This window comes from Myxine glutinosa, chromosome 13 (assembly GCF_964187855.1).
Source record: "Myxine glutinosa chromosome 13, kmMyxGlut1.1, whole genome shotgun sequence".
NCBI lineage: Eukaryota > Metazoa > Chordata > Myxini > Myxiniformes > Myxinidae > Myxine > Myxine glutinosa.
The window spans coordinates 29,848,299-29,875,671 of NC_136273.1; the positions used below are offsets into that span (position 1 = coordinate 29,848,299).

The window sequence follows — 27,373 nt, forward strand, 5'->3', positions numbered from 1 at the left end:
AGATGACCGTTTTCATCTGTTGTTTGCAGATGTCTTTTTCCTTTTGGGCAGACTAATTGAAACTCGTCCTGGTTAGTGGGAAGAGATTGCAAGGGTTTGGGGAGAGGGGGGGGGGGGGGGAGGGAGGACGTGATCATCGGGAGGGGATTCCCATCGGCTACCACAGCGAGAGAGGTAGGATCAGTTATAGCAGGCAACAAGCTGTGATTGGACGATGTCGCCTGGGGGGTGAGATCTATCGTTAACAGGAGGTGGCTGCAATTAGATCCTTCAGTAGAGGGAGGGGCCCCTGTTTCAAGGGGAGGGGAAGGGGGTACGGCGGGGGGGTTTGGATTGGGGGTAAGAGGGCTTGGGTCGGTGGTAGACAGATTGGGATCAGTGGTGGTAAGGCTTGGGTCGATGGTGGGAAGGTTCGGGTCGGTGGTGGGAGGGCTTGGTTCGGCAGCGGGAAGGCTTGGGTCGGTGGTGGGAAGGCTTGGGTCGGTGGTGGAAGGGTTTGGATCGGTGGTGGGAAGGTGGGGGGGTTGCTTATTCCCGGTTCGGAGGGGAGGTTGCACTTGTGGAGAATTCTCTTTTCGGGGGCAGTCATGCTTAACATGCCCAAATTGTCCGCAGCCAAAACATTTTAGAACGTTGGTGGACACGTACACTGTATATTCGTTCTGTTGATGTTTTAATTTTATTATAAGGTTTAAATCCTTCTGGGAATTTTTTAAAATCATAAACACTTGCCGCCGGAATGAAACCACGTGCGTTAAATCGTTGTTTCGTGACCCGAAGGGAATCATGGAGATACGAGACACGATGGTACCGTATCGGGACAATTCTTTAATTAGTACATCGTCGGATACAAATGGGGGGCAATTTGATATCACGACTTTTATCGCTGGGCTATCTAGTGGGGAAATCATTACAAATAAATCTGGATCGATTATCAAACCCTGTTCGACAATTTGTGGGACACAATCCACGTCGGACAAAAAAATAACGATCCGCTTGTTCATCTGCGAAGCGGCAACAACCTTGTCGATCCCGACAACACGACCGGTTGCGAGGACAACGTCCTCGACACTAACCTCACGTTCCGGAGGTACACAAAAGAACCCGTGCTTATGGGTCAGGCTCTGAAAGGCCGTAAATCGAGATAGTGCAGCTGCCATGCTGGAACAGCTGCACTTACAACCCCTCCCCAACTCGGGGAGGGTGAATATATAATACAATCTTCCCTACCCGAACTCCGGGAATGGGAAGCAATCAGACCTCTCCGATTTCCCTAACTTCGGAAAAGGGAGGCAACAAAACAAACTGAAGGAAGGATAAACGAAAGGAAAAAAAGGAAATAGATGTTTAAGATGAAGGAGCAAACACCGATCGGGTGACGCCCAAAAACGGCGAACCCTTACCAGCGATCACCCTGTGCTCTCCGGCTCTCTCTCCCGTCTCAACGTATATGGGAATCACCAGGAAGACTCCACGAACAGGCACAAGGACACAGAGGGGGGAAAACGGGGGGGGGGGGGGAATGGAGCAACAACACAGAGCACTCACAGGCCTCTACAAGCAGACGCCATGACAGTACAACCAGCATACAAACGGCCAGCAGGTGGTGACAGAGAGAGAGAGAGAGAGAGAGAGAGAGAGAGAGAGAGACTTTGAAGCTCTTTTATTATAAAGGTAAGAAACCCATACAAGTCATGCAAATAATAAAGTCACCACAATTCAAAACATGTGCAGCCAAACAACAACAATAAAAACACCAAACACTAAAATAAAAAACTTAACAAACCATGATCAAGTTTACAAAACCCACCCTTTGCACACCATTTTCCCACAAAGGTTTGTAAATCATCTTTCATTTGGAAAAAAGAAAATTCCATGCGTAACCTTGCCATGACTAGAGCCTTAAACACAATTACCACATCACATAAAATATCAGCATTTGCCAGGAGCTTTGCTTTTCTTGTTTTGTAGATTGCTAATTTTCCAATAGAAATTAAGAAATTAGCAAGAGCAGTCTCAGAGCGTTTTTTATAACTAAGTGGTGTTCCAAAGATAAAAACACGTGTAGAAAAAGAAAAGTTCATACGATTAAAAAAAGTTGATAAAAAACCAAAGAAGGGAAAGAGTCTTGCACAATCTACGTAAGCATGGAAAAGGTCTTCAGAAATCATACAAAAGGGGCATTCCACTGAATTATCCTCATTAAAACGATGTAATAAAACATTGGAGGGCAACACCATATGGGCGAGTCTCCAAGCAATATCACCAGTCCTTTTAACAATCGGTGAAACATACATTGCAGACCATTGCGGATGGGAGGGAGACCCAGAAGGCAGTTTCTCTTTCCATCGAGCCCCAAAAGAAAGAGGCTGTAACGAGGGAAACCGAACTGAGATACACAAACGATACAGTCTCTTTTTATCCTTGCTGGAAAGTGGTGATGAGGATAGCAAGATAGATGTTGTGGTGCTATCAGCTGGCAGGCTAGAGCTAGCACAGATCTGTGGTGGTGTACGGTGGTCACCAATGTTGGCGGTTGAGCTCAGGCCCAGGTGCCTAAAAACACACAGGATTTCCTGTAGGACCTTGGCTACGCTCCTCAAAGATCTGATGCCAGTTCTTACTTGAAGATGTCCTGCGGAGAACCAACTGTTCCTGTTACAGTCACGAAGGTCCCGAGTCGTTTTCACGCCAGCACTCACAAAACGTTGCACAAAGGCACGTGAGCGAGGAATAGCAGGAAAGAGGGCATTGTAGAAAAGGGGTTCCCGGAGGAACCTTTCACTGTTGTATGTCTCCATTTGGCGAGTTGTTGAAATGGACCGCCAGACGTTCAAGACATCTTGGTAAAAGTCAGGGAGCAGCGAAGCATCGACATGTTGCAGCTCCATGAAGAAGAGTTCACAATTGTACCCAAGCATGCCGGCTTGTTTTAGTATACAGTTTGCAGTCGATTTCCAGGGCAAGGCCTCCAGAAATATAAAACGACGAGCTGTGGAGACTCGGAAGGCCATCACCCGACAAAGAATGTCCACAAGCCCATGACCACCTTCTGCCAGTGGGAGGCAAATAGTCTCTGGCTTTAGCCAGTGTTTGCCATCCCAAAAGAAGTCAAGTAAACATTTTTGGATTGACGACACCAACGTTGCAGGTGGCTGCAAGGCAATCATTTTATGCCATAAGAGAGGGGCCACCAGGTTGTTAATGACCAGTGCACGACCTCGGAAAGACAAGGTCGACAAAATTCCTCTCCATCTGTTTAATTTGTTGCTGATTTTGTGGAGCAAACCATCCCAATTCCTTTTGACAAAGCCTGGGGTTCCAAGGTAAACACCGAGGTATTTCACACCTTCTTTTTCCCATGTCAAATTCATAGGGAGAATTGGAAGGGCAGAAGGTGGCGTACCGCCGACCCAAACTGCTTTGCATTTCGACCAATTAATTTGCGTTGTACATGCTTGAGAGTAAACCCGTAGGCACTCAAATAGCAGAGCAATGTCATTACTGCTGCGAACAGCAACACATACATCATCAGCATAGGCCGAAATTATAACGGGATTTTCTGAGGGAGTCACTGAAAATCCCATAAGAGAAGATCGTAAACGAATCAAAAGGGGCTCAATGCAAAGAGAGTACAATATTCCAGATAAGGGACAGCCTTGCCGAATTCCCCTCCCAATCCGCAAAGGTGAACAGAGACCATCATTGATTTTGATCAAGCTAAAAATGTGATTATACAATAAGGATACATATGAAATAAAGGATGCCCCAAAACCAAATTGCTTTAAAATGTGAAACAAATACTCATGATTAACAGAGTCAAAAGCCTTTTCTTGGTCAATAAAAAAGAGACCGGTATGTTGTTGTTGAAATGCACACACATCCCACAGGTCTCGTACCAAAAAAATGTTATCGTGCATAGATCTGTGCATAACACAGTACGATTGATCCTGATGTATAACTGTGCTTAGAACAGTCTTTACACGGTTAGCTAGCGTTTTGGCAAAAATCTTGTAATCTGTGCAGAGAAGAGAGATTGGACGCCAGTTCTGTATCAATTGCAGGTCGTTTTTCTTAGGGATAAGGCAAACAACTGCATGCCGACAACTAAGGGGTAACAATCCCTCACGCAGACTGTATAAAAACACTGAGTGCAAAGCAGGACCAAGCATGTCCCAAAAGGTTTTATAAAATTCAGCTGGTAGCCCATCAAAACCAGGAGCCTTATGATCAGCAAGGCCATCGAGCGCAGTTTTAAGTTCACCGAGAGTAATGTTCTCATCCAAGACATGCCGTTGATGCTCATCTATCTGCGGTAAATTGGTCATAATATTCTGCATTGCAGGCACATCATTGGGCTTAAAGGAAAACACATTCTCAAAATAAGACCGAACAAAGTGAACAATCTCCGTATTATCACTAAGAATATGCCCATCACTAGCCCGAAGACTAAGCATTTGCTGGCTCGCCTTCGTCGTCTTCTCAAACTTAAAGAAATCTTTACAACATGTGTCTGACGACAGTAAACTATTAACTCTCAGCCTGACTAAGGCACCAATACCATTTTCTTGAATTAATTCCTTAAGCAGAGTTTGTTTTTCAAAGAGGAGTTGACACCGTCTTTCATCACTGAGGACCTCAGCACCTTCCTGCAATCGTAGAATTTCTTGTTTCAAGGCATCAATACATAATTGTTTACTTTGAGAGCAATTGGTTTTGTATTGCTGACAGAAAACACGGATCTGCGCTTTAGCATAGTCCCACCACTGACAGAGATTTAGGAAACGATGTTGGAAATCCACAACCTTGTCCCAAAAAACCACAAAGGATGATTTAAAGAAAGGATCGCTCAGAAGTGAGGTGTTAAAAGACCAATACAGGGTGCGGCGTTTGAAGCGAGGAAAGGAAAAGCACAGTTTTACCAAAGAATGATCAGAGAAGCCTGAAGGGACAATAGCCGTATATGTCACAAGGTTGACAGCAGAGTTAGGAATATAAAATTTATCAAGACGAGCAAGTGAAAGATGATTTAGTAAAACCCGACACCAGCTAAATTGCTGCAGGTTTGGGTGTTGTTGCCGCCATACATCGTTGAGGTCATGCCGCGAAGTTATACTGGAAAGAGGCCTACTTGAAGCTGGATGTGGCTCTGCACTGTTCCTATCTAAAGTTGGGTTTAAAGTACAGTTAAAATCACCCCCCAAGCACAACAACGTATCAGAAGAGAGGTGTCTCAGGAAATTAAAGGACTGATTAAAAAAAGTTCCTCTATCTGTGCTATCACTTGGAGCATAGACGTTAACAAACATAAATCGTTGCTGATTGTATTCAAGCTCTACAGAGGCTAGATAGCCTGGTACGATTTCCTTAAAGATGGGGGGGGAGACAGACAAACGTGAACTGACAAAAAAAGCAATACCCGCACTCACAGAATCTGTATTACTAAAAAACCAAGTGCCAATCAGCTGTTGCTGCCAATCAGCCATGCAGTCTGCAGTGGCACGGGTTTCTTGCAATAAAAGTACATCAATCTTTTCCCTCCTGGCTAATTGCACAGTTTGGGACCGACGCAGCTGACTGCGCCCACCATTAATGTTCAAGCTTGCTATGTTCATAGAAACATAGGCAGCAACACAGCCATTACAGGTTTAATTCTTTCCTTGCTGTGACAAGGTACCTCTTCAGTCTTTTCAGTGATTGATCAGAAATATGAAGGGCCGCAGATTGTTGTACAACTTCCTGAGCCACACTAATGAAGGCGTGAGTATCAACGAAGAAATCGCAGATTTTCACGCGCTTTTTACGGTAAGTTTTTTGTAGGAAATCCACGATTTCAGCAGGAGGGACGGAGCCTCCAGAGACATGCTCCGATGAGAAGTCGGCCTCACCATCACTCAGTGAGGCAACGGAAGAACCCCCATCAGAGTCACAATCATTGCATTGAGAGTCCATTGCTGAGGCAACAGGCTCATCGACGTGAAAATCTGAGACTTCAGCACTATCGCCCTGCTGACCATGAGCTTGACAAGGCTCAGCTGCCTCAATGGAGGATTCCACAGACAGATCACTAGTTCCAACACACTCACCACTCCCCACAGAGGGAGGGGTGGCACAATCAACACAAGCTTCATCAGGGGACACACATGGAGGCTCAACCTCACATGGAGGTTTACCCTCAGAACACTGGAGAGACTCAGGTGCTGTCTGGCCAACACATACATTTTCAGCATTTATCACATTACCCTCAGAGTATTCTGAAGGCGGGGGAGGTTGAGCAATTTCCTCAACTGGAGGAAACTGCTGAGGAGGAGGTCGCGCTTCACCATAACCTTCACTAACCACTTGAGCGAAGGTTGGAGGACAGGCCAAGACCTTATTATCAGGCTCGTTGAGGTCGCTAGAAGGTGGGAGGGTTCTTTTCCTGGTTCTCTGTTTGTCTACAATGGGGTTTGCATCAGCACCACCCATACTGTTTACCTCATCGACAACGATCTCAGTAGAGCCCTGCTGTTCATCACCATTCAGGCTAGTGGCTCTATCTGCGGACTTTTTCGGGCACGAGTCTTTTAAATGACCATATTGACCACACTCAAAACAAACTAGAGACTCTGTGGAGACAAAGACCCGATAAGTGTGACCTTCGACCTTGAAGGGCAATACCGCATTTAAAGAGGTTACACCACGCGGTAAAATCATATAAACAAAACGACGAAAGGACATGACGTGTTTTAAACGGTTATTTTTCCCTCGTACAGGAACCAAAGTAACTGAAGAGACGACAGAACCAAGTTTGTTTAGTTCAGTAACCAGGTCTTTGTTCTTAAGGAACGGAGGAGCGTTAGAGAGAGAAATCCGAACTGCCGGCGTGTCGAGTGGACATACCTGAACAAACACGTCGGGAGCAAAGAATAGCCCGTGCTCGACTATTTGAGCAACCATGGGCACTGTGGAAACAAAGATTACCACACGTTTATTCATGCGAGAAGCCGCTTTTACATTATCCAAACCGATTAACTCTCCGACCGCAAGGATAATGGCCTCCACATCGATTCCCGACGGAGGTGAGCAAACTAACCCATGCTTCCGGGTTAGCGCTTCAAGAGACGTGTAACGAGAGCTATCCGCCATCGTTTGCACGTTTAAACAAAGGGTAAATGTATAAAGGTTAATGAAGCCAAAAAGCTCCAGTAAACAAACGAAAAATAAAAATATTTACGAAAAAAGAAACGGAAAAAGGATTATGATTTGTAACACGAGGCGAAAAAAACCCGAAGAGGGAACCGCCCTAAGGGGGAACCTTTACCGGTCTCACCACGTGTGCTCTCTCACTTTCTCACTCTCAAGAGGGGGGGGGGGGGGGTATGATAACGTGGAAGGGTGACACACAAAAGACGGAACAAAGGTGAGAAAAGGTAAGGGGAGGGTAAAGATACAAACCACGAGCACGGAGCTACAATGCCAAGACACGAACAGACGCCATGACACCGCACCCAACACACGAACGGCCAGCAGGGGGCGAGAGAGAGAGAGAGAGAGAGAGGGTGGGGGAGAGAGAGAGGGTGGGGGAGAGAGAGAGAGGGTGGGGGGGGGGGGGGAGAGAGAGAGAGGGTGGGGGAGAGAGAGAGAGGGTGGGGGGGGGGGGAGAGAGAGAGAGGGTGGGGGGGGGAGAGAGAGAGAGGGTGGGGGAGAGAGAGAGAGGGTGGGGGAGAGAGAGAGAGGGTGGGGGAGAGAGAGAGAGGGTGGGGGGGGGGGAGAGAGAGAGAGGGTGGGGGGGGGGAGAGAGAGAGAGGGTGGGGGAGAGAGAGAGAGGGTGGGGGAGAGAGAGAGAGGGTGGGGGAGAGAGAGAGAGGGTGGGGGAGAGAGAGAGAGGGTGGGGGAGAGAGGGAGAGGGTGGGGGAGAGAGAGAGAGGGCAGGGGAGAAAGAGAGAGAGAGAGACTTTGACTTTTGTATGTACCTTTATTTAAACAAGGTTAGAAAAAACCATTTAGACAACCAATGAACAACAATCATTAAAGGAAGGTAAAAGATGAAAAAAATAAAATAGTACAAGTGCAACTTTAAAATAAAAACGTGTGATCATTATAGACTACTTTACACAGTATGTTATTGTAACACCATTTTTGCTTTAAAATGTCTAAATTATTTAAGTTTTGGTGAAAATAAAACTCTGCACGTAGCCTGGCCATGGTAAGGGCCTTAAAAACTGTTAAAACTTTGTAGCCAGCCAGCATCAGGGCTGGCAAGAAGTTTAGCTTTCCTTGTTTTATAAAGTGCTAGCTTCCCTTGGGCTATTGAGTACCAGTTCACTGGTAATTCCCTGTGTGTCGCAAGAGGCGACTAAAAGGGTTGGTGGCAGGAAGGGCATCCGGCCATAAAACATTGCTTCAAAAAGGGGACCATGGTGCCTGAAAAAGGCCAACCCCTGCTCTGCGGGGAAAAATGGCCTCTAAAGGTGGTTCCTTGGGCTATAAAAAAATTGGTGAGTACAGATATGGCAGCATTTTTGGGATTTAACGGCAAACCAAAAATAAACATACGTAAAGAAAAAGACCCATTTATATAGCAGCACAATTGTGACAGCAAAGTAAAAAGTGGGGACAGCCTTGCACAGTCAACATAAGCGTGATGTAAATCTTCAGAGGCCGTACAAAAGGGGCATGAAACAGAATTTAAAACACTAAAACAGTGTAATAAAACATTGGTAGGTAAAATCATATGTACAATTCTCCAAGAGATATCACCAGTCCCTTTTACAATCGGCGGGGCATACATGGTGACCCATTGTGGGCAAGGGGGAGACCCCGGCGGTAGCATCCCTATCCATTGGGATCCAAACCTAACTTTGCACACATAAGGATGCCGAATGGTAAAACAGAGGTGGTACTTTTTTTGTAGCACTAGGAAGTGGAGAGGAAGAAAGGCACACAAATTCTGTTAATGCAGCTGATGATATTTGCACCTGATGAAGGGAGAGAACATGCATTGCAGGGTCATTGTTGTTGGCATCAAAATGGAGACCCAGTCCTCTAAATGTATGCAACACTTCTTGAATAAGCTGGGAGACAGCTCTTACAGAGTGCATTCCAACAGCTGTTGCAATATGCCCTGCTGAGTGCCAAGTTTCATTCTGGTTATTCCGCATGTCTCGTATGACATGCACACCAGAACTTGTGAAATATTGCACATCAGCACGTGATCGAGGTATGTTGGGAAAGAGTGCATTGTAAAAGATAGGCTCGTTGAGGAAGTTGTTGGTGTTGTAATGAACCATTTATCGGTGCATCACGAGAGGCTGCCAGGCTTGCAGCGGGTCTTGGTAAAACAGAGGGAATGGGGGAGATGTCAACATGTTGCAGGTCCATGAGAAAAAGTTCCTTGTTGAAATCAAGCATGCCAGCCCAGGCAACAATCAACAGGTAGTTGGCAGAGCCGCAACGGCAACTAAGTGAAAAAAAGAAAACGGTGAACAGTGGCGACTCGAAAAGCCATTAGTCGGCTGACAATGTCAATGAGACCATGGCCACCTTCTGCCAATGGAAGGTAAAGGACTTCAGGCTTGACCCAATGCTTGCCACCCCAGAATAAATCAAGCAGATGTTTCTGGATTGTCAGCAACAGTGCTTCAGGAGGGTGCAAAGCAAACATTTTGTGCCACAAGGAAGTCACTACATTATTAATTACTAAGGCACGACCTTTGTACGACAATGTAGATATTATTCCTCTCCACTTCTCTAGTCTGTTATAAATTTTATTAACTACATTAAACCAGTTCTTTGCCATGAAAACTGGGGTGCCAATGCACACACCTAGATAATGGATGCCTTCCTTCTCCCACTGCAACATCTGGGCAGAGAAGGCAAATCAATGGTGTGGGTATGGCCAATCTATAAAGCTTTACATTTATTCCAATTTATTGCATTTGTGCATGCCGAAGAAATTTTTTCCAAATTGTTTCGAAGCATAGTGACATCATCACTGCTACACACCACAACACACACATCATCAGCATATGCTGAGGTGACAATTGGCCTTTCGGTTGGGCATCACGTAGTGAATTAAAATGCATCAGACGTTTTCCACCTTTATTTACACATCGTAACCCCACAACTTCCAAGTTAAAAACAAATTCCACAAATTTCAGAAAACAGCTTTATAGATATTATAGTATAGATATAGATATTTATAGATAGATATAGTAACAAAGCTTTATAGATATTGTATATTTAAAGATATTAAGAGCGGGGGTTGACAAGGGGAGATGCATAAAATAGGGCAAGATGGAGAAGATTGTCATGGGGACCGCAAGGCTAACCCCCGCTCTAGCAGCGAAAATGGCCTTAAAATGCCTGTTGTTGTTGTTCTTGATCGGTACTTTAATTGTGTAAAATTATCCAAAGTACCAATCGGAACCGAGCATTGGTACTTCCATTGAGTAAAATGAACTAGGCCACAATATGAACTGAGGATCAGTACTTTGTGTAAAATTATCCAAAGTACCAATATGAACCGAGGATCAGTACAATCTGGGTCGATTACAAATATTACATTTACAAACGATTACATTACGATTACAAACGATTACAAACGATTACAAACGAATTAAAAATACAAAACGAGAATATCTGGGTTGGATAAGTGTCCACCCCCTTATAATACCAATTGTAAATTAGCTCAGGTGTAACCAATCATCTTCAAAATCACATACCAAGTTAATTGGCCTCCACATGTGTTAAATTGAAGTGATTCTGATTATTTCCGAATAAAATCAGCTGTTCCTGAAGGTTTCCTCTGCTGGGTAGCACTTTTTTTTTTTTTGTACACAAGATCGAGGCTCGTGTAAGAGCTAACATTGATCACAAAAAGACAAACTGACACATAAAACAAATGATAAAGGGAGCGGGAGACAAGATAGAGCAGGGACATCGGGAGATCTGTGTTAGGGAGAGCGCTTGGGGGGAGGAGGTATGGGAAGGAGAGGGATGGAGGGGGGAGAGGTAAAAAAAAAAAAACACATGGACACTGCTCAGTCTTCCAGGAAAGAAGTCGGTATTTCAAAAAAGTGGATCTGGGGTGAATTAACGGGGGTAGAAAAGATCAAGGTTTTGGATGGGGGAAGATAAGAGATGGTGGTGAACAGCTGTTTTAAAGACCTGGAGGGAGGAGTGGGATTGAAGAGAGTGAGGGAGTTTGTTCCAGAGGTGGGAGTAAAGAGGAATGAAAGAGTGAAGGTGAATAGAGAGTCTAGATTTTGGCAGTTTAGCCATAAGAGGGTTGCTGGCAGATCTTGTGCGACCTGTAGGAATATTTGGGGGACAAAGCACAGAGAGAGCTGGGGGAGCAAGGCCGGAGAGGAGTCTGTAAAAGACAGAAAGACCACCAAACTGCCTGTGGTGAGTGAGTGAAAGGCCCTCGGAGTTAGCTTCATCGCAGGAGATTCCAATGATTCCGAAAGCTTTGGTTTCAACAGCGTGAAGGCGAGCTAGGTGTGAGGCAGGAGCACCGGCCCAGAGGGGAGAATAGTATTCCATTGAGCTGCGGATGAAAGCCTTGTATGTAGTGAGGAGCTCAGGTGTACCAAGGAAGGACTTCGCACGACGGAGGATGCCCAGTCGGCGACTGGCTTTGGAGGCCAGCTTGGAAATGTGGTTTTCCCAGGAAAGATCATGGCAGATAGTGAGACCCAAAAGCTTGAACGACAGAACTTATTGGAGAGGATTGTTGAGAATGTACATGGGAAGGTTGTCCGGTCGGTCTTTTCGGAGAGACATAGTAAGAGTGTGAGATTTGTCAGGATTGAAAGTCATGTTCCACTTGTTTGACCAGTCTGTGATTTTGTAAAGGTCTGCAGAGAGTGAGGAGGCTGCAGACTGTCGATCTGAGGGATGAGGTATGGAGCAGCAGAGAGTGGAGTCATCAGCAAAGAAATAGAGAGGATTTTCCAGAGAGTCGGAGAGATCATTGATAAATAATAAAATAACCACATTTAGAGGCCATTTTTCCCCGCAAAGCGGGGGTTGGCCTTTTTCGGGGACCGTGGTTGTTGTTGTTTTTTGGGTCCCCTTTTTGAAGCAATGTTTTACGGCCGGATGCCCTTCCTGCCGCCAACCCTTTTTGTCGCCTTTTACGACAAGCAGGGAATTACCAGTGAACTGGTACTCAATTAGCCGACCTCAGAAGGACGACAGGCCGAGTCAACCCCCTCTGGCGTTAAATCAGCGATCAACCGGGATTCGAACCCAGGATCCTGGGATCCTAAGCTGGCACCCTAGCCGCTAGCCCAACACCAGGGTTTAGCTAGCCCAACACCCAACACCAACACCAGAGATCATTGATGAAGACCAGAAAAAGCACAGGGTCCAGAACACTGCCTTGGGGAACTCCAGCCTGAACAGGAAGGGGAGATGAGAGAAAACCATTCAGGGCCACACGTTGACTATGACCAGAGAGGAAGTCCGCAAGCCAGGCGTGGAGATTTCCATGGAAACTATAGGAGGAGAGTTTGGTGAGCAGAGCGGGGTGCCAGACCGTATCGAAGGCATGTGATATGTCGAGGGAGACACGTATGCAAAGGCTCAACCATGAGCAACCAAGGTCTGTTCCAGCTCATTTCGAAGCAAAGGCTCAACCATGAGCACCAAGGAGCTTCCAAAAGACCTCCGGGATAAAGTTGTGGAAAGGAACAGATTAGGGGATGGGTATAAAAAAAAATTCAAAGGCCTTGAATACCCCTTGGAGCACAGTCAAGACAATCATTAAGAAGTGGAAGGCGTATGGTACCACAAATAACATTCCTAGATCAGACCGTCCCTCCAAACTGGATGACCAAGCAAGGAGGAGACTGATCAGAGGCCACCAAGAGGCCAATGGCAACTTTGAAAGATTAGTGGTTGAATTCAATTAATTAGTGGTTGAATTCAATGATGCAAAATGCAAAGCCTCTGCTAATTTCAAGTCAATCGTATGAAAATTGATTATTTGGGAAATCTGACAAAGTTGTTGACCTTTAGCCTATGTTGACTTTGTAGCGGTTACCGCTGGATGCACACAATCGCCTTGCACCGGCCAGAACACGGCCAGACGCGCCTCTCCCGGGCATGCCCGGACTCACTGTTCCCGGGCACGCCCGAACCTCCCGGGCACGCCCGGTCTCGTCTTTCCCGGGCATGCCCGCTCTCGCATTTCCAGGGCTCGCCCGCTCTCGCCTTTCCAGGGCTCGCCCAGAGCGTCCGGGCATGCCCGCTATCGCCTTTCCAGGGCTCGCCGAGAGCGTCCGGGCATGCCCGCTATCGCCTTTCCAGGGCTCGCCCAGAGCGTCCAGGCATGCCCGCTATCGCCTTTCCAGGGCTCGCCCAGAGCGTCCGGGCATGCCCGCTATCGCCTTTCCAGTGCTCGTCCAGAGCGCCCGGGCACGCCCAGCCTCGACTTGCCAGGCCGCAGCCAAACACGCCCGGGCAGGTCCAGACTCGCCTTTCCAAGGCTCGCCCTTGATACCCGGGCATGCCCGGTATAGCTTTTGCCGGGCAAACTTCCCGACATAAATGTGTATATATATTGCTGCCCGATAAACGGGCTTTTCAGAGTATCCGAGTGTGATACATTTATTAAACCTGCTCGGACGAATTTCCATCTTTGGTCGCGTCAATTCTTTCAACTCGCGTTGGAGCCCAGCTCCTTCATTGGTGACCTACCGACATGGATACGGCAGTGACGCTTAAACTGCCTACCTTCTGGGAGGCTCACGGGGCTGTTTGTTTCGCTCAGGCGGACTCAGTTCGCCCTGCGAGGCATCACCGCGGACGACACCCGCTTCCACCATGTTGTGGCGGCGCTCGGTTCCGCCACCGCGGCCCGCGCCTTGAGCCTCCTCCAGCACCCGCCGGCTGCTGACAAATACGACGCGCTGAAGACACTCCTCCTCGATGCTTTCGCCCTCTCACCGGCAGCACGCGCACGGCGCCTGCTTGACCTGCCCGAGCTCGGCGACACACGCCCGTCCGAGCGCATGGACTATATGCTCTCGTTGCTCGGTGAGCACTCTCCGGATTTTCTGTTCCGCGAGCTGTTCCTTCGCCAGCTGCCTCACCCGGTACGCCTCGCCCTGGCTGGCACGTTGATCACGGATTCCCGCGCCCTCGCCAGGGAAGCCGATAAGATCGCCTCGGCGGGCCAGCACATCGGCGCGGTTACCTGGAGCCCACCGCCGTCCGAGGCGACGCCCACGACGCCCGAGCGCCCTGCGTGGTTGGAGGCCGAACTGCCGGTGCAACTGACGGCCACCACGCCGCACCGCCCGCTTCCGACACGACGGCCGGGGCCTCCACCTGACCGGGCATGGTGTTATTACCACGCCAGGTTCGGACACAAGGCTCGGACGTGCCGGCCCCCGTGCACTTTCGGCAGGTCGGGAAACGGCCGGGCCGGCGTTCATTCCCAGCCATGAGCGCCGGCCACTCGGGCAACTTGCTGTTTATTCGGGACAAAGCGTCTGGGCGGCGTTTCCTGTGCGACACCGGCGCCCAACTGAGCGTCATACCCGCCTCTGAGCAGGACAGGCTGGACGCAGTTTGCGGCCCCTCTTTGGTCGCTGCTAATGGCTCGGCCATACGCACTTTCGGCCCACGCGTCGTCACCCTCTGCTTCGGCAGCCAGCGCTTTCAATGGACTTTTGTTACCGCCAGCGTCCCCGTGGCTTTGCTGGGCGCCGACTTCCTCTGCGCGCACGGGCTGCTGGTCGACGTCAAACGACGTCGCCTTGTCCACGCCGAGACCTTCAGCTCCCTGGCGTGCACAATGAGCAGCTCCGCGTCGACCGAACTGGCGTGCGCCCTCCCGGCAACGAACGAGTTTGCTCGCCTGCTCGTGGAATTCCCGGCCCTCACGCGGCCGACGTTTTCGGCTGTTGCGGTGCGGCACGGGATCGAGCACCACATACCCACTACGGGCCCGCCGGTCTACGCCAGGGCCCGCCGCCTCGACCCAGCCAAGCTCGCCGTGGCGAAGGCCGAATTCGACGCGTTGGAGCACCTCGGCATCGTGCGGCGCTCCGATAGCACGTGGGCCTCGCCACTGCACATCGTGCCAAAGCCGGGGGGTGGATGGCGCCCGTGTGGCGACTACCGCCGTCTCAATGACGCTACCACCCCCGACAGGTACCCGATCCCGCATATTCAGGACTTTTCCGCCCGTTTGGCGGGACGGGTCATCTTTTCGAAAATTGACCTGATACGGGGCTACCACCAGGTACCTGTCCGGGCGGCCGACGTCCCGAAGACGGCCGTCATCACGCCGTTCGGCCTGTTCGAATTTTTGCGGATGCCGTTTAGCCTCAAGAACGCGGCCCAGGCGTTCCAGCGCTTGATGGACGGCGTGCTGCGCGACCTGCCGTTTCTTTTCGTCTATCTGGACGACATCCTCGTCACCAGCACGTCCCGCGCCGAGCACCTCCGCCACCTCCGAACACTGTTCGGTCGCCTCAGCGAGCACGGCTTAATTGTCAACCCGGTCAAATGCCACTTCGGCGCGACGACCGTTGACATTTTGGGCCACCGCATCACCAAGACCGGGGCCGTGTCGCTGCCGACCAAGGTCGAGGCCATCACCACGTTCCCGCGTCCCCGTTCCATCAAGGCCCTCCAAGAGTTCCTCGGCATGGTGAATTTTTATCACCGATTCGTGCCCCGCGCTGCTCAGCTCATGCGGCCCCTTTACGAGGCCCTCCGGGGCAAGCCGGCCAAGCATGACATTGTTTGGTCCGCGGCCATGGACGCGGCCTTCGCCAGCGCCAAACGGGCCCTCGCCGACGCAACGCTGCTGGCTCACCCGGTGCTCAACGCGCCCATCGCCCTCACTACGGACGCCTCCAACTACGCGGTGGGCGCCGTCCATGAGCAATGGGTGGACGGGGTTTGGCAGCCACTCGCTTTTTTCAGCCGGCAACTCCGGCCGAACGAGTTAAACTACAGCACGTTCGACCGCGAGCTGCTCGGGCTATTCCTGGCCGTTCGCCATTTCCTACACCTCCTGGAGGGCCGCCCGTTCACGGCTTTCGTCGACCACAAGCCATTGGTCTACGCAATGGCTAAGGTCACGGAGCCGTGGTCGGCCCGCCAGCAGCGCCACCTCTCCGCCGTGTCGGAGTTCACCACGGACATCCAGCACGTCGCCGGCAAAGACAACGCCGTGGCCGACTGCCTTTCGCGGGCCAGCGCGAACGCGGTCCACCTCGGCGTGGACTTCGCGCTCATGGCGGCCGACCAGACCATCGACGCCTCGGTGCAGGCACTCCGCGCGGCGGACACGGGCCTCCGCCTGGCCGACATCCCCTTCGCGGGCACCGTCCTGCTCTGCGACGTCTCCCAGGGCCAGCCTCGCCCCATCGTGCCCGTTTCCTGGCAGCGCCGCATCTTCGCCTCCATCCACGGCCTTTCTCACCCGGGCCGGAAAGCTTCTCAGAAGCTGGTGTCGGCGCGTTTCGTCTGGCACGGCCTTCGACGAAACATCCGCGACTGGGCCAACGCCTGCACGGCCTGCCAGCGAGCCAAGGTCCACCGCCACACCCAGGCCCCGCTGGCACCTTTCGCCGTGCCTGAACGGCGTTTCGACCACGTCCACGTGGACCTGGTGGGTCCCCTGCCCCCCTCTCGGGGGTTCACCCACCTGCTCACCATGGTGGACAGGACCACCAGGTGGCCGGAGGCCGTGCCCCTCACCTCCACCACCACCGCCGACATGGCGCAGGCGTTCATCGCCACCTGGGTCGCGCGCTTCGGCGCACCAGCGGACATCTCGTCCGACCGCGGCCCACAGTTCACGTCTGAGCTTTGGGGTGCGGTCGCCCATTCGTTGGGGGTCACGCTGCACCGCACCACGGCCTACCACCCCCGAGCCAATGGGTTGTGCGAGCGGTTTCACCGCTCCATGAAGGCCGCACTCATGGCCGGCCTTCAGGACGACGGTTGGGCCGACCGGCTGCCGTGGGTCCTTTTGGGCCTTCGCACGGCCCCCAAGGAAGACCTCCAGGCGTCCGCCGCCGAGCTCGTCTACGGCCAGCCACTCCGCGTCCCGGGCGAATTCGTGCCCGACGCTACCAGTCCCTGGTCCGCCGCTCGCCAGCGCTCGGACCTCCAGGAGGCCGCCCGACGATTTGCCCCCGTGCTGACGTCCCGCCACGGTGACCCCCAGTCCTACGTCCCCCCGGCGCTTCGCACAGCGGAGTACGTCTTTGTGCGTCATGAAGCGCACCGGGGGCCACTCCGGCCGCCGTACGACGGGCCCTTCCGGGTCCTGCGACGGGGCGACAAGTCTTTCATCGTCGACTTCAGCGGCCGGCCGGACCGGATTTCTGTGGACCGCCTCAAACCGGCGCACATGGACGTCGACCGACCACCACGGTTGGCCCTTCCTCCGCGGCGAGGCCGCCCCCCGTCCACAGTTCCCCCCGCTCGACCACCCACCACCACGTCGGACCCCTCCCCACGACCCTCCAGGGGTCACTTCGGCCGGGTCATCCGGACCCCCCTTAAATTGACCCTGCCGGTGCAGGTCGATTCTGGAGGGGCGTGTGTAGCGGTTACCGCTGGATGCACACAATCGCCTTGCACTGGCCAGAACACGGCCAGACGCGCCTCTCCCGGGCATGCCCGGACTCACTGTTCCCGGGCACGCCCGAACCTCCTGGGCACGCCCGGTCTCGTCTTTCCAGGGCTCGCCCAGAGCGTCCGGGCATGCCCGCTATCGCCTTTCCAGGGCTCGCCCAGAGCGTCCGGGCATGCCCGCTATCGCCTTTCCAGGGCTCGCCCAGAGCGTCCGGGCATGCCCGCTATCGCCTTTCCAGGGCTCGCCCAGAGCGTCCGGGCATGCCCGCTATCGCCTTTCCAGTGCTCGTCCAGAGCGCCCGGGCACGCCCAGCCTCGACTTGCCAGGCCGCAGCCAAACACGCCCGGGCAGGTCCAGACTCGCCTTTCCAAGGCTCGCCCTTGATACCCAGGCATGCCCGGTATAGCTTTTGCCGGGCAAACTTCCCGACATAAATGTGTATATATATTGCTGCCCGATAAATGGGCTTTTCAGAGTACCCGAGTGTGATACATTTATTAAACCTACTCGGACGAATTTCCATCTTTGGTCGCGTCAATTCTTTCAATTCGCGTTGGAGCCCAGCTCCTTCAACTTCTTGTTTATAATCAACTCTACTATTTCATGAAGTTTTGTAACGATTAGTTTAAAATTGTGAGCTGTAGGGAAGTATAGGTGAGCGGACAGACAAACACACACACAAACCGGAGTGATCAACATACTTGACAGAATAACAAACAGACAGAATCACAGACCAGAAAAACCAATATAATTGTGAATATTCCATTTAGCAAATAACAAGCGTCAGGGATGAAAACATAACCTCTGTCCACCTTCTATGGCAGAGGTAACTAGAACGGCACTCGGTAGAGCGCATATCTCCACAAGGCTGAACAGTTTAAGTATTCTATTCCACTGATAGGCCCAAAATCTAATGAATTCGTCGACACCCAACCTTTCCACCAAATTTCGTCCAAATCCATCCATAAATTTTTGAGATATCCTGCTTACGGACAGACAATCAAACAGACAGGGGTGAAAACGTAACCTCCATTCACTTTTGGTGCCAGAGATACAACAACAAACAACAACAACAGGCATTTAAAGTCCATTTCCCACACCTGCTAGAGCGGGGGTTAGTCTTGCGGTCCCCATGACAATCTTCTCCATTTTGCTCTATTTTCTGCATCTCCCCTTGTTAACCCCCTTTCCCGAATTTCTTCTTCCACCATTTTTAGCCATGTCTTTCTCGGTCTTCCCCGTCCTCTACTTCCTTCTACATTCATTTCCATCACTCTTCTCAACCAGTCACTTTCATCCTTCCTCAACACATGACCAAACCATCTCAACCTGTTCCTCTTCACAGCATCAATCACAGGCTCTATTCCCATCATCTTTCGCAATTCATCATTTGTCTTCCTCTCTCTCAACGATACTCCGCACATCCACCGAACCATTCGCATTTCCACCCTTTCCAGCCTTCGTTGCTGCTCTACCTTCATTACCCATGTCTCGCTCCCATAAATCATAACACTTCTCACACATGCAGCATACACCTTTCCCTTCAGCTTCAACGACACTCCCCTCATCAGCACGCCACTCAGTTCCCGAAACTTCTTCCATGCACATCTCACTCTAGCAACCGCTGCCGAGTCTGATCCACCTTCTCCATTCAGCATGTCTCCTAGGTAGCAAACCAAAGACTATTGTTGGTAGCAAACCAGAGACAAGGTAGAAAACTATTGCCAGAGATAACAACGAAAAATAAGCAATTGTCGTGTTCTGCCATAGGGAGCTCTGAAACATTCATGCGGAACCCTACAAAATCTCGTGAGGTCGACCATCCTTTCAGAGGTGCTTTCTTTTGAGGCCTCTAATGTATTATCACAGATTTTTCACGAGTTATTTTGATTTCAGAATATTGCTCGGTGTTTTGTTTCATATAATCATTCCCGCATGGCTTGTGTTTTATGGAGGTGAAGATGTATTTTCTCCAATGAACATTTATTAGGTTTCCTCTACATACAGTGCAGAGGAATACCTATTGTTTTTACTAGAATTTTTCTTCACCCCTACTTTTTTTTTCCGCCACTTTCTTCGTTCGAAAACTTTAAAATCAATGTTCTCAGCAACTGTTGGTCCGATTGGCACGAAATTTTCACCAAGTGATTGACTATACATGTAGAATTTGTTCTGCTAATTATGATGTCATAGGTCACGTGGTATGGGCGCCATCTTGGAAAAAACCCCTTCAACTTTGCCCCTCTATATCTCCGAAACGGCTCAATGGACAAAATTGAGTCATGGCTCGTTCTGAAGAACTCTGTATTGGGACCAAAAAATATGTTTATTTAGGATATTAAAAATGCTAACGTTACGAGGTTAGAATTCGACAAACAGAATCCTTGATGCCACGAATATGATATTTTTTTATGCATGACCGAAGTGAAATAAAATTTAGGGCCAAGAAAATTTTGACGTCAAGCATCACATGGTTCGCCCGCCATATTGTTTTTCGTGAAAAACACTAAAACCCCTTTTTCTCCGAAACGGCTAAACAAATTGAGACCAAAAACTTCACATGCGTGACCGCATACCCATGACGAACAAAAGGTTCAGCGATCATGACGTCATAGGTCACATGGTTTGGGAGCTATAGTTTTTTAAGCATAACCTTTAAAACCTACCTCCTCCCTCATTTTGATCATATTGAGTGGAAACTTCACACATGTTCCGCATGTCTGAGTGCTAAAAGGACCTTTTGGAATTTGCGATAGGTCACATGGTTTGGCAGTGATAAATAATTCAATGGATATCTTAAAAACCTTGTATCTACTGAACTGCTTCATTGATCGATGTGAAACTTTACAGTCATGTAGAAGGCGTCAAGTGGAATAAGTCTGTAAAATTTCAATATGATTGTTTGTTCGGTTTGGCAGCCATAGATAATTGAAAGGAAATATAATTTTATTTATTTATCTTGAACCGCTTGATTGATCAACATTTAACTTTAACTTCATGTAGTGTCATCAAGTGGAAGAAACAAGTGTTAAAAATTTCAGCATGATTGGTTGTACGGTCTGGAAGGTAGCAGTTGTTATTGTGTGAAGAAGAAGAAACTTTATTTTATCTTCTCCAGCCATGTGACTTTTCGGTGTAGGTTTACAATAAACAACACAACATGCATTTTAAGGCCATTTTCCCTGCTGGAGCGGGGGTTAGCCTTGCGGTCCCCATGACAATCTTCTCCATTTTGCCCTATTTTCTGCATCTCTCCTTGTTAACCCCCTTGCCCGCATTTCTTCTTCCACCATCTTCAGCCAAGTCTTTCTCGGTCTTCCCCGTCCTCTACTTCCTTCTACATTCATTTCCATCACTCTTCTCAACCAGTCACTTTCATCCTTCCTCAACACATGACCAAACCATCGCAACCTTCCTGTGCTGTCTTTCCCTCGCGGTCCCCCTGTGCTGTCTTTCCCTCGCAGTCCGCCTGTGCTGTCTTTCCCTCGCGGTCCCCCTGTGCTGTCTTTCCCTCGCGGTCCCCCTGTGCTGTCTTTCCCTCGCGGTCTGCCTGTGCTGTCTTTCCCTCGCGGTCCCCCTGTGCTGTCTTTCCCTCGCGGTCCCCCTGTGCTGTCTTTCCCTCGCGGTCCCCCTGTGCTGTCTTTCCCTCGCGGTCCCCCTGTGCTGTCTTTCCCTCACGGTCCGCCTGTGCTTTCTTTCCCTCACGGTCCCCTTGTGCTGTCTTTCCCTCGTGGTCCGCCTGTACTGTCTTTCCCTTGCGGTCCCCCTGTGCTGTCTTTCCCTCGTGATCCCCCTGTGCTGTCTTTCCCTCGCGGTCCCCCTGTACTGTCTTTCCCTCGTGGTCCCCCTGTGCTGTCTTTCCCTCGCGGTCCCCCTGTGCTGTCTTTCCCTCGCGGTCCGCCTGTGCTGTCTTTCCCTCGCGGTCCCCCTGTGCTGTCTTTCCCTCATGGTCCCCCTGTGCTGTCTTTCCCTCGTGGTCCCCCTGTGCTGTCTTTCCCTCGCGGTCCCCCTGTACTGTCTTTCCCTCGCGGTCCCCCTGTGCTGTCTTTCCCTCGCGGTCCCCCTGTGCTGTCTTTCCCTTGCAGCCCCCATGTGCTGTCTTTCCCTCGCGGTCCCCCTGTGCTGTCTTTCCCTCGCGGTCCCCCTCTGCTGTCTTTCCCTCGCGGTCCGCCTGTGCTGTCTTTCCCTCGCTGTCCCCCTGTGCTGTCTTTCCATCGCGGTCCCCCTGTACTGTCTTTCCTTCGTGGTCCCCCTGTACTGTCTTTCCCTCGCGGTCCCCCTGTACTGTCTTTCCCTCGCGGTCCCCCTGTGCTGTCTTTCCCTCGCGGTCCCCCTGTGCTGTCTTTCCCTCGCGGTCCCCCTGTGCTGTCTTTCCCTCGCGGTCCCCCTGTGCTGTCTTTCCCTCGCGGTCCCCCTGTACTGTCTTTCCCTCGCGGTCCCCCTGTGCTGTCTTTCCCTCGCGGTCCCACTGTGCTGTCTTTCCCTCGCGGTCCCCCTGTACTGTCTTTCCCTCACGGTCCCCCTGTGCTGTCTTTCCCTCGTGGTCCCCCTGTACTGTCTTTCCCTCGTGGTCCCCCTGTGCTGTCTTTCCCTCGCGGTCCCCCTGTGCTGTCTTTCCCTCGCGGTCCCCCTGTGCTGTCTTTCCCTCGTGGTCCCCCTGTGCTGTCTTTCCCTCGTGGTCCCCCTGTGCTGTCTTTCCCTCGTGGTCCCCCTGTGCTGTCTTTCCCTCGCGGTCCCCCTGGACTGTCTTTCCCTCACGGTCCCCCTGTGCTGTCTTTCCCTCGTGGTCCCCTTGTGCTGTCTTTCCCTCGTGGTCCCCCTGTACTGTCTTTCCCTCGCCGTCCCCCTGTGCTGTCTTTCCCTCGTGGTCCCCCTGTGCTGTCTTTCCCTCGTGGTCCCCCTGTACTGTCTTTCCCTCGTGGTCCCCCTGTACTGTCTTTCCCTCGTGGTCCCCCTGTGCTGTCTTTCCCTCGTGGTCCCCCTGTACTGGCTTTCCCTTGCGGTCCCCCTGTGCTGTCTTTCCCTCATGGTCCCCCTGTACTGTCTTTCCATCGTGGTCCCCCTGTACTGTCTTTCCCTCGCAGTCCCCCTGTACTGTCTTTCCCTCGCGGTCCCCCTGTACTGTCTTTCCCTCGTGGTCCCCCTGTGCTGTCTTTCCCTCGTGGTCCCACTGTACTGTCTTTCCCTCGCGGGCCCCCTGTATTGTCTTTCCCTCGCGGTCCCCCTGTGCTGTCTTTCCCTCGTGGTCCCCCTGTACTGTCTTTCCCTCATGGTCCCCCTGTACTGTCTTTCCCTCATGGTCCCCCTGTACTGTCTTTCCCTCGTGGTCCCCCTGTGCTGTCTTTCCCTCGCGGTTGTCAGCTCTTTCACGAGCCTTGATTCAGTATACAAAAAAAACCTGTTTCTCTTCACAGCATCAATCACAGGCTCTATTCCCATCATCTTTCACAATTCATCATTTGTCTTCCTCTCTCTCAACGATACTCCACACATCGACCGAACCATTCGCATTTCCACCCTTTCCAGCCTTCGTTGCTGCTCTACATTCATTACCCATGTCTCGCTCCCATAAATCATAACTTCTCACACATGCAGCATACACCTTTCCCTTCAGCTTCAACGACACTCCTCTCCTCGTCAGCACGCCACTCTGTTCCCAAAACTTCTTCCATGCACATCTCACTCTATCAACCGTTGCCGAGTCTGATCCACCTTCTCCATTCAGCATGTCTCCTAGGTAGCAAAATGTTTTCACACCTTCCAGCTTCACGCCGTCTCCAAGATCCAACTCAACATTTCCTCCATCTGCAGCTCCCTCTGTGCACGCCTTACATTTGAATGTAGCTGCCACACTGGTTAATGACCCTCTCAGACCACTGCATTTTTGATGATCCCACTCAGCGCACATTGTACATTGAATGAAGTTCACTCCGACACCCTTCCTGCACACAGCACATGGCCACTTCACAGTTCTTTGGGGTTGTATGAAAGCAAGGTTGTATCAATGTGGGGTTGTATCAAAGCGTATCCGATGAAAACGGGGTTGTATCAAAGCGAGAGTGTATCAAAGTGGGGTTGTATCAAAGCAAGGTTGTATCAAAGCGGGGTTGTATCAAAGCGTGTCCAAAGAAAGCGGGGTTATATCATAGCTTGTCCAATGAAAGCGGAAAGGCGAAAGAAACCGGTCATCACTGCCAGCAGTTATGTTAGCCTGCAAACTGTTAACAAGTCTCCTTTCACAACATATGTTGAGAAGTCCCTCACTCTTGATCTTGGACTTAGACAAGTATTTCACTGGATTTTCATTATCGCAGAGTTACATCCTGAATTTAAAATGGATTAATTCAAATTTTTTGTCACCGATCTACACAAAATATTCCATAATGGCATTGTGAAAACATGTTTTTATAATTGTTCACAAAAGAATAAAAAATGAAACACAGAAATATCTCATTTACATAAGTATTCAATCCCCTGAGTCGATACTTCGTAGAAGTGACTTTGGCAGTGGTTATAGCTTCGAGTCTTCTTGGGTATGTCGGTATCGGTTTTGCACATCTGGATTTGAGGAGTTCCTCCCATTGTTCCTTGCAGATTTGCTCAAGCTCTGTCAAGTTGGATGCTTGGGGTCATTGGCCTGTTGGAGCGTAAATCTTCGCCGCAGTCTAAGGTCTTTTGGAGGTTCTTCTCAAGGATTGGCTCCATTCATTTTTCCCTCTATCCTTACAAGTCTCCGGCCCCCGTCCCTGCTGCTGAAAAGCATAGCATCCCCATAGCAAGCTTCACGGTAGGGATGTTTGGTGTTCGATCGGTGATGAGCTGTGCTCGGTTTCCGCCAGACAAAGCACTTTGCATTCAGGCCAAAGAGTTCAATTTTCGTCTCATTAGACCACAGAATCTTTCGCCTCATGCTCTCTGAGTCTTTCACATGCCTTTTTGCAAAATCCACACGTGCGGTCATGTGCTTTTTCCTCAGGAATAGCTTCCGTCTGACAAATCTCCCATAAAGCCTAGATTTGTGAAGTGCTGCAGAGATCGTTGTCCTTCCAGCAGGCTCTCCCACCTCAGCCAAGGAACTCTGTAGTTCTGTCAGAATGGTCATTGAATTCTTAGTTACCTCCCTGATCAAGGTCCTTCTTGCCAGGTTGCGCAGTTTGGTCGGACGGCCAGCTCTAGAAAGAGTCTGGGTAGTTCCCTATGATCTCTATTTCCTAATGATGGAGCTCTCTGTGCTCTTCGGAACTTTCAACACTTTATAAATTGTTTTATACCCTTCCCCACATCTATGCCTCCTCACAATTATATCACGGAGTTCCACGGATAGTTCCTTGGACTTCATGGTAGAATTTCTGCTCTGACATGCACTGTCAACTGTGGCATCTTATTTTGAAAGGTGTGTTTCTTTCTAAATAGTGTCCAATCAATTTAATTCACCACAGGTGGACTCCAATCAAGTTGTGGAGACATCTCAAGGATGATCAAAGGAAATTGGATGCACTTGATCTCAATTTGGATTGGCATAGCAAAGGGGTTGAATACTTATTGACTCAAGACATTTAAACTTTTCACTTTTAATGAACTTGTAAAAATGTCCAAAAAAAATTCCATTTTTGACATTATGGGGTATTATTTGCAGATCAGTGACCAAAAAAATCTCAAATTAATCCATTTTAAATTCAGCCTGTAACACAACAAAATATGGAAAAAGTCAAAGGGTGTGAATACTTTCTGAAGCCACTGTACACAGTTGATTAAGGTGGGGAAAGATGTCAGCAAGTGTTATGGTGTAGATAGGGCAATGTGCGCAAGTGTTATGGTGTAGATAGGGCAAGATAACCAAGGGCAATGTGCACATATATTGAGGCTGTGGTGGGGGAAGGTGGGATTAACCAATGCTTTCCTTCAAGAAAAAAAGAAATAATCTGGGTTTTTTTCCCTCATTTCAGATACACATGCAAGGAAAATATTTTTCTGACACCTGGGTAAGTAAAATTTGTTCTCCTACTACTCTTTTCTTCCTACTCTAAAGCCCAACATTATTGCCACCTTCTTGTAGGGTCAGACAGGAAAAGTTTTTGGCCCAAGTCTTTCACGAACAAGGTGGCCAGGTTTGATGTTCGATTGAAGGTGATCTGGGCAGGAATTTGTAATTTATTCCAGGGTGCCACTGATAACTTAGCTACTCTTCAGGAAAGACACCGGAGGATCTTTACCATCCACCAACTAATGTGTTAGCAGTCAGGATACACAACTCGATGCACATCCGAGGGACCCAGAAAACATAGGATTAGCATATTTAATTAACTTTCTAGGTTGACTAGAAGCCGAGATAGCGCAAAATATGTATTTTATGGCGGCCATTTTGAAAATCCAAAATGGCGGCCATGCAGGTGTCTGTGCAAATGCCAACATTGATTTTCGGATTCTCCATGCTCTGATGATTCCAAAATTGTACAGATTTGCTAATCTCCCAAAATTTTGAACGAAATTATATTTGTTAACTTGGTGAACCTGACTACATCAACATTGTTCACTGTGACTGGGAATAACTGAGATTTAGATTTCCTGAAGTCAAAAATCATCTATTTAGTCTTTTGGGTGTTCAATTTAAAAGAGAATTTTCACGACACCATGTAACAAAATTTGGGATTGTGTTTCCATAATCCAGTTCACTATTTTTAAGAAAACCGACAATCACATTGTCATCTGCATATTTAAAGATGCTGACGTTGAGTGTGAAATAGAATAAAAAGCAGCGGGGAAAGAACACATCCTCGTGGGGCCCTTGTGTTCATCTGTTCTGATGGAGTATTCTTCACTTGTACCTGCTGAGTCCGATCCTGTAGGAAGTCGCTGATCCATAGCAGGAGAGATGGATTAACGTTCAGGTTTTTGCAGTTTATCGAATAACCTGTTTTGTTGAATGCAGATAGCAAGGTGTTGTTGCACTGCATTCTTCAGGCAAATGGATTCAGGACTAGGTCTTTCACAGATTTTCCTGGTTGATAGGCAAATTGAATTGTGTCTTTGTGATTCACTAGTAGACGAGTAAAAATTTGAGAATTTTCGAATAGTGTAGGCATTTTGTGTTAAAAGTGATTAAACAAGTTTTTTAGGATAATTCGAGGGTGCTGAATTCAAAAATGCTGTTTAACCGGTTCAATTTTGGAGTCTTAACCTTCAAATTGTAAAAAACAAAATGCCCGCCATTTTCAGCATATTTTTTGCCATAACTTGAATTTTAAGCAACATAGAAGGCTCAAAATAGTGGCAATACCCATGTTTGTGATAGAGGATTCCAAATTTACTGTTACCTAAGTTGTAACTGGTTTGGTTTCGCCGCCATGTTGAATTCCAAGATGGCCGCCATATTTTTGGTAATTTCTGGGGTGTATTTTTTTATGTACATCACTTTCACTGGTCAAATGCGCTTTTAATTTCTTTGGAACAAAAAAAATGATATTAAATCATTTCTAAAGTGCATTTTAAAAAGGGGTAAAGTTCCAAAATGGCTGCCTTTTAGTAATTATACTTTATAAATACCGTATAGCTCAATATTGGCATTCTCAAATGTTTACCTGTCTATCTTAGTCTGTTCTGTTTCTGCATTCTAGTTGTCTGTTGTATGCACATGCACATCCTCCTGTGCATGTTAGCCCAGCTTTTCTGCAGCTGCAACGGCCATTTATACATCCTTTGGTACATCCGCATGTTACTATCTCGCGACACGCCTTAGGAATTGGAGATAGCGTCATCAACTTCGGCACCAAGTTCCCA

General features: G+C 49.4%; 1 protein-coding gene across 2 annotated transcripts in view; it reads left to right on the forward strand.

The window, feature by feature from the left end:
* The window catches only part of LOC137438777 (globoside alpha-1,3-N-acetylgalactosaminyltransferase 1-like), an 85,051-nt gene that overhangs the window by 16,007 nt on the left and 41,671 nt on the right, over positions 1-27,373 (forward strand). For both annotated transcript variants that reach the window (XM_078767233.1, XM_078767232.1), the window contains exon 4: positions 25,543-25,578. In XM_078767233.1, coding sequence (XP_078623359.1) covers positions 25,543-25,578 — 36 coding nt within the window. The remainder of the gene's footprint in view (positions 1-25,542; positions 25,579-27,373) is intronic.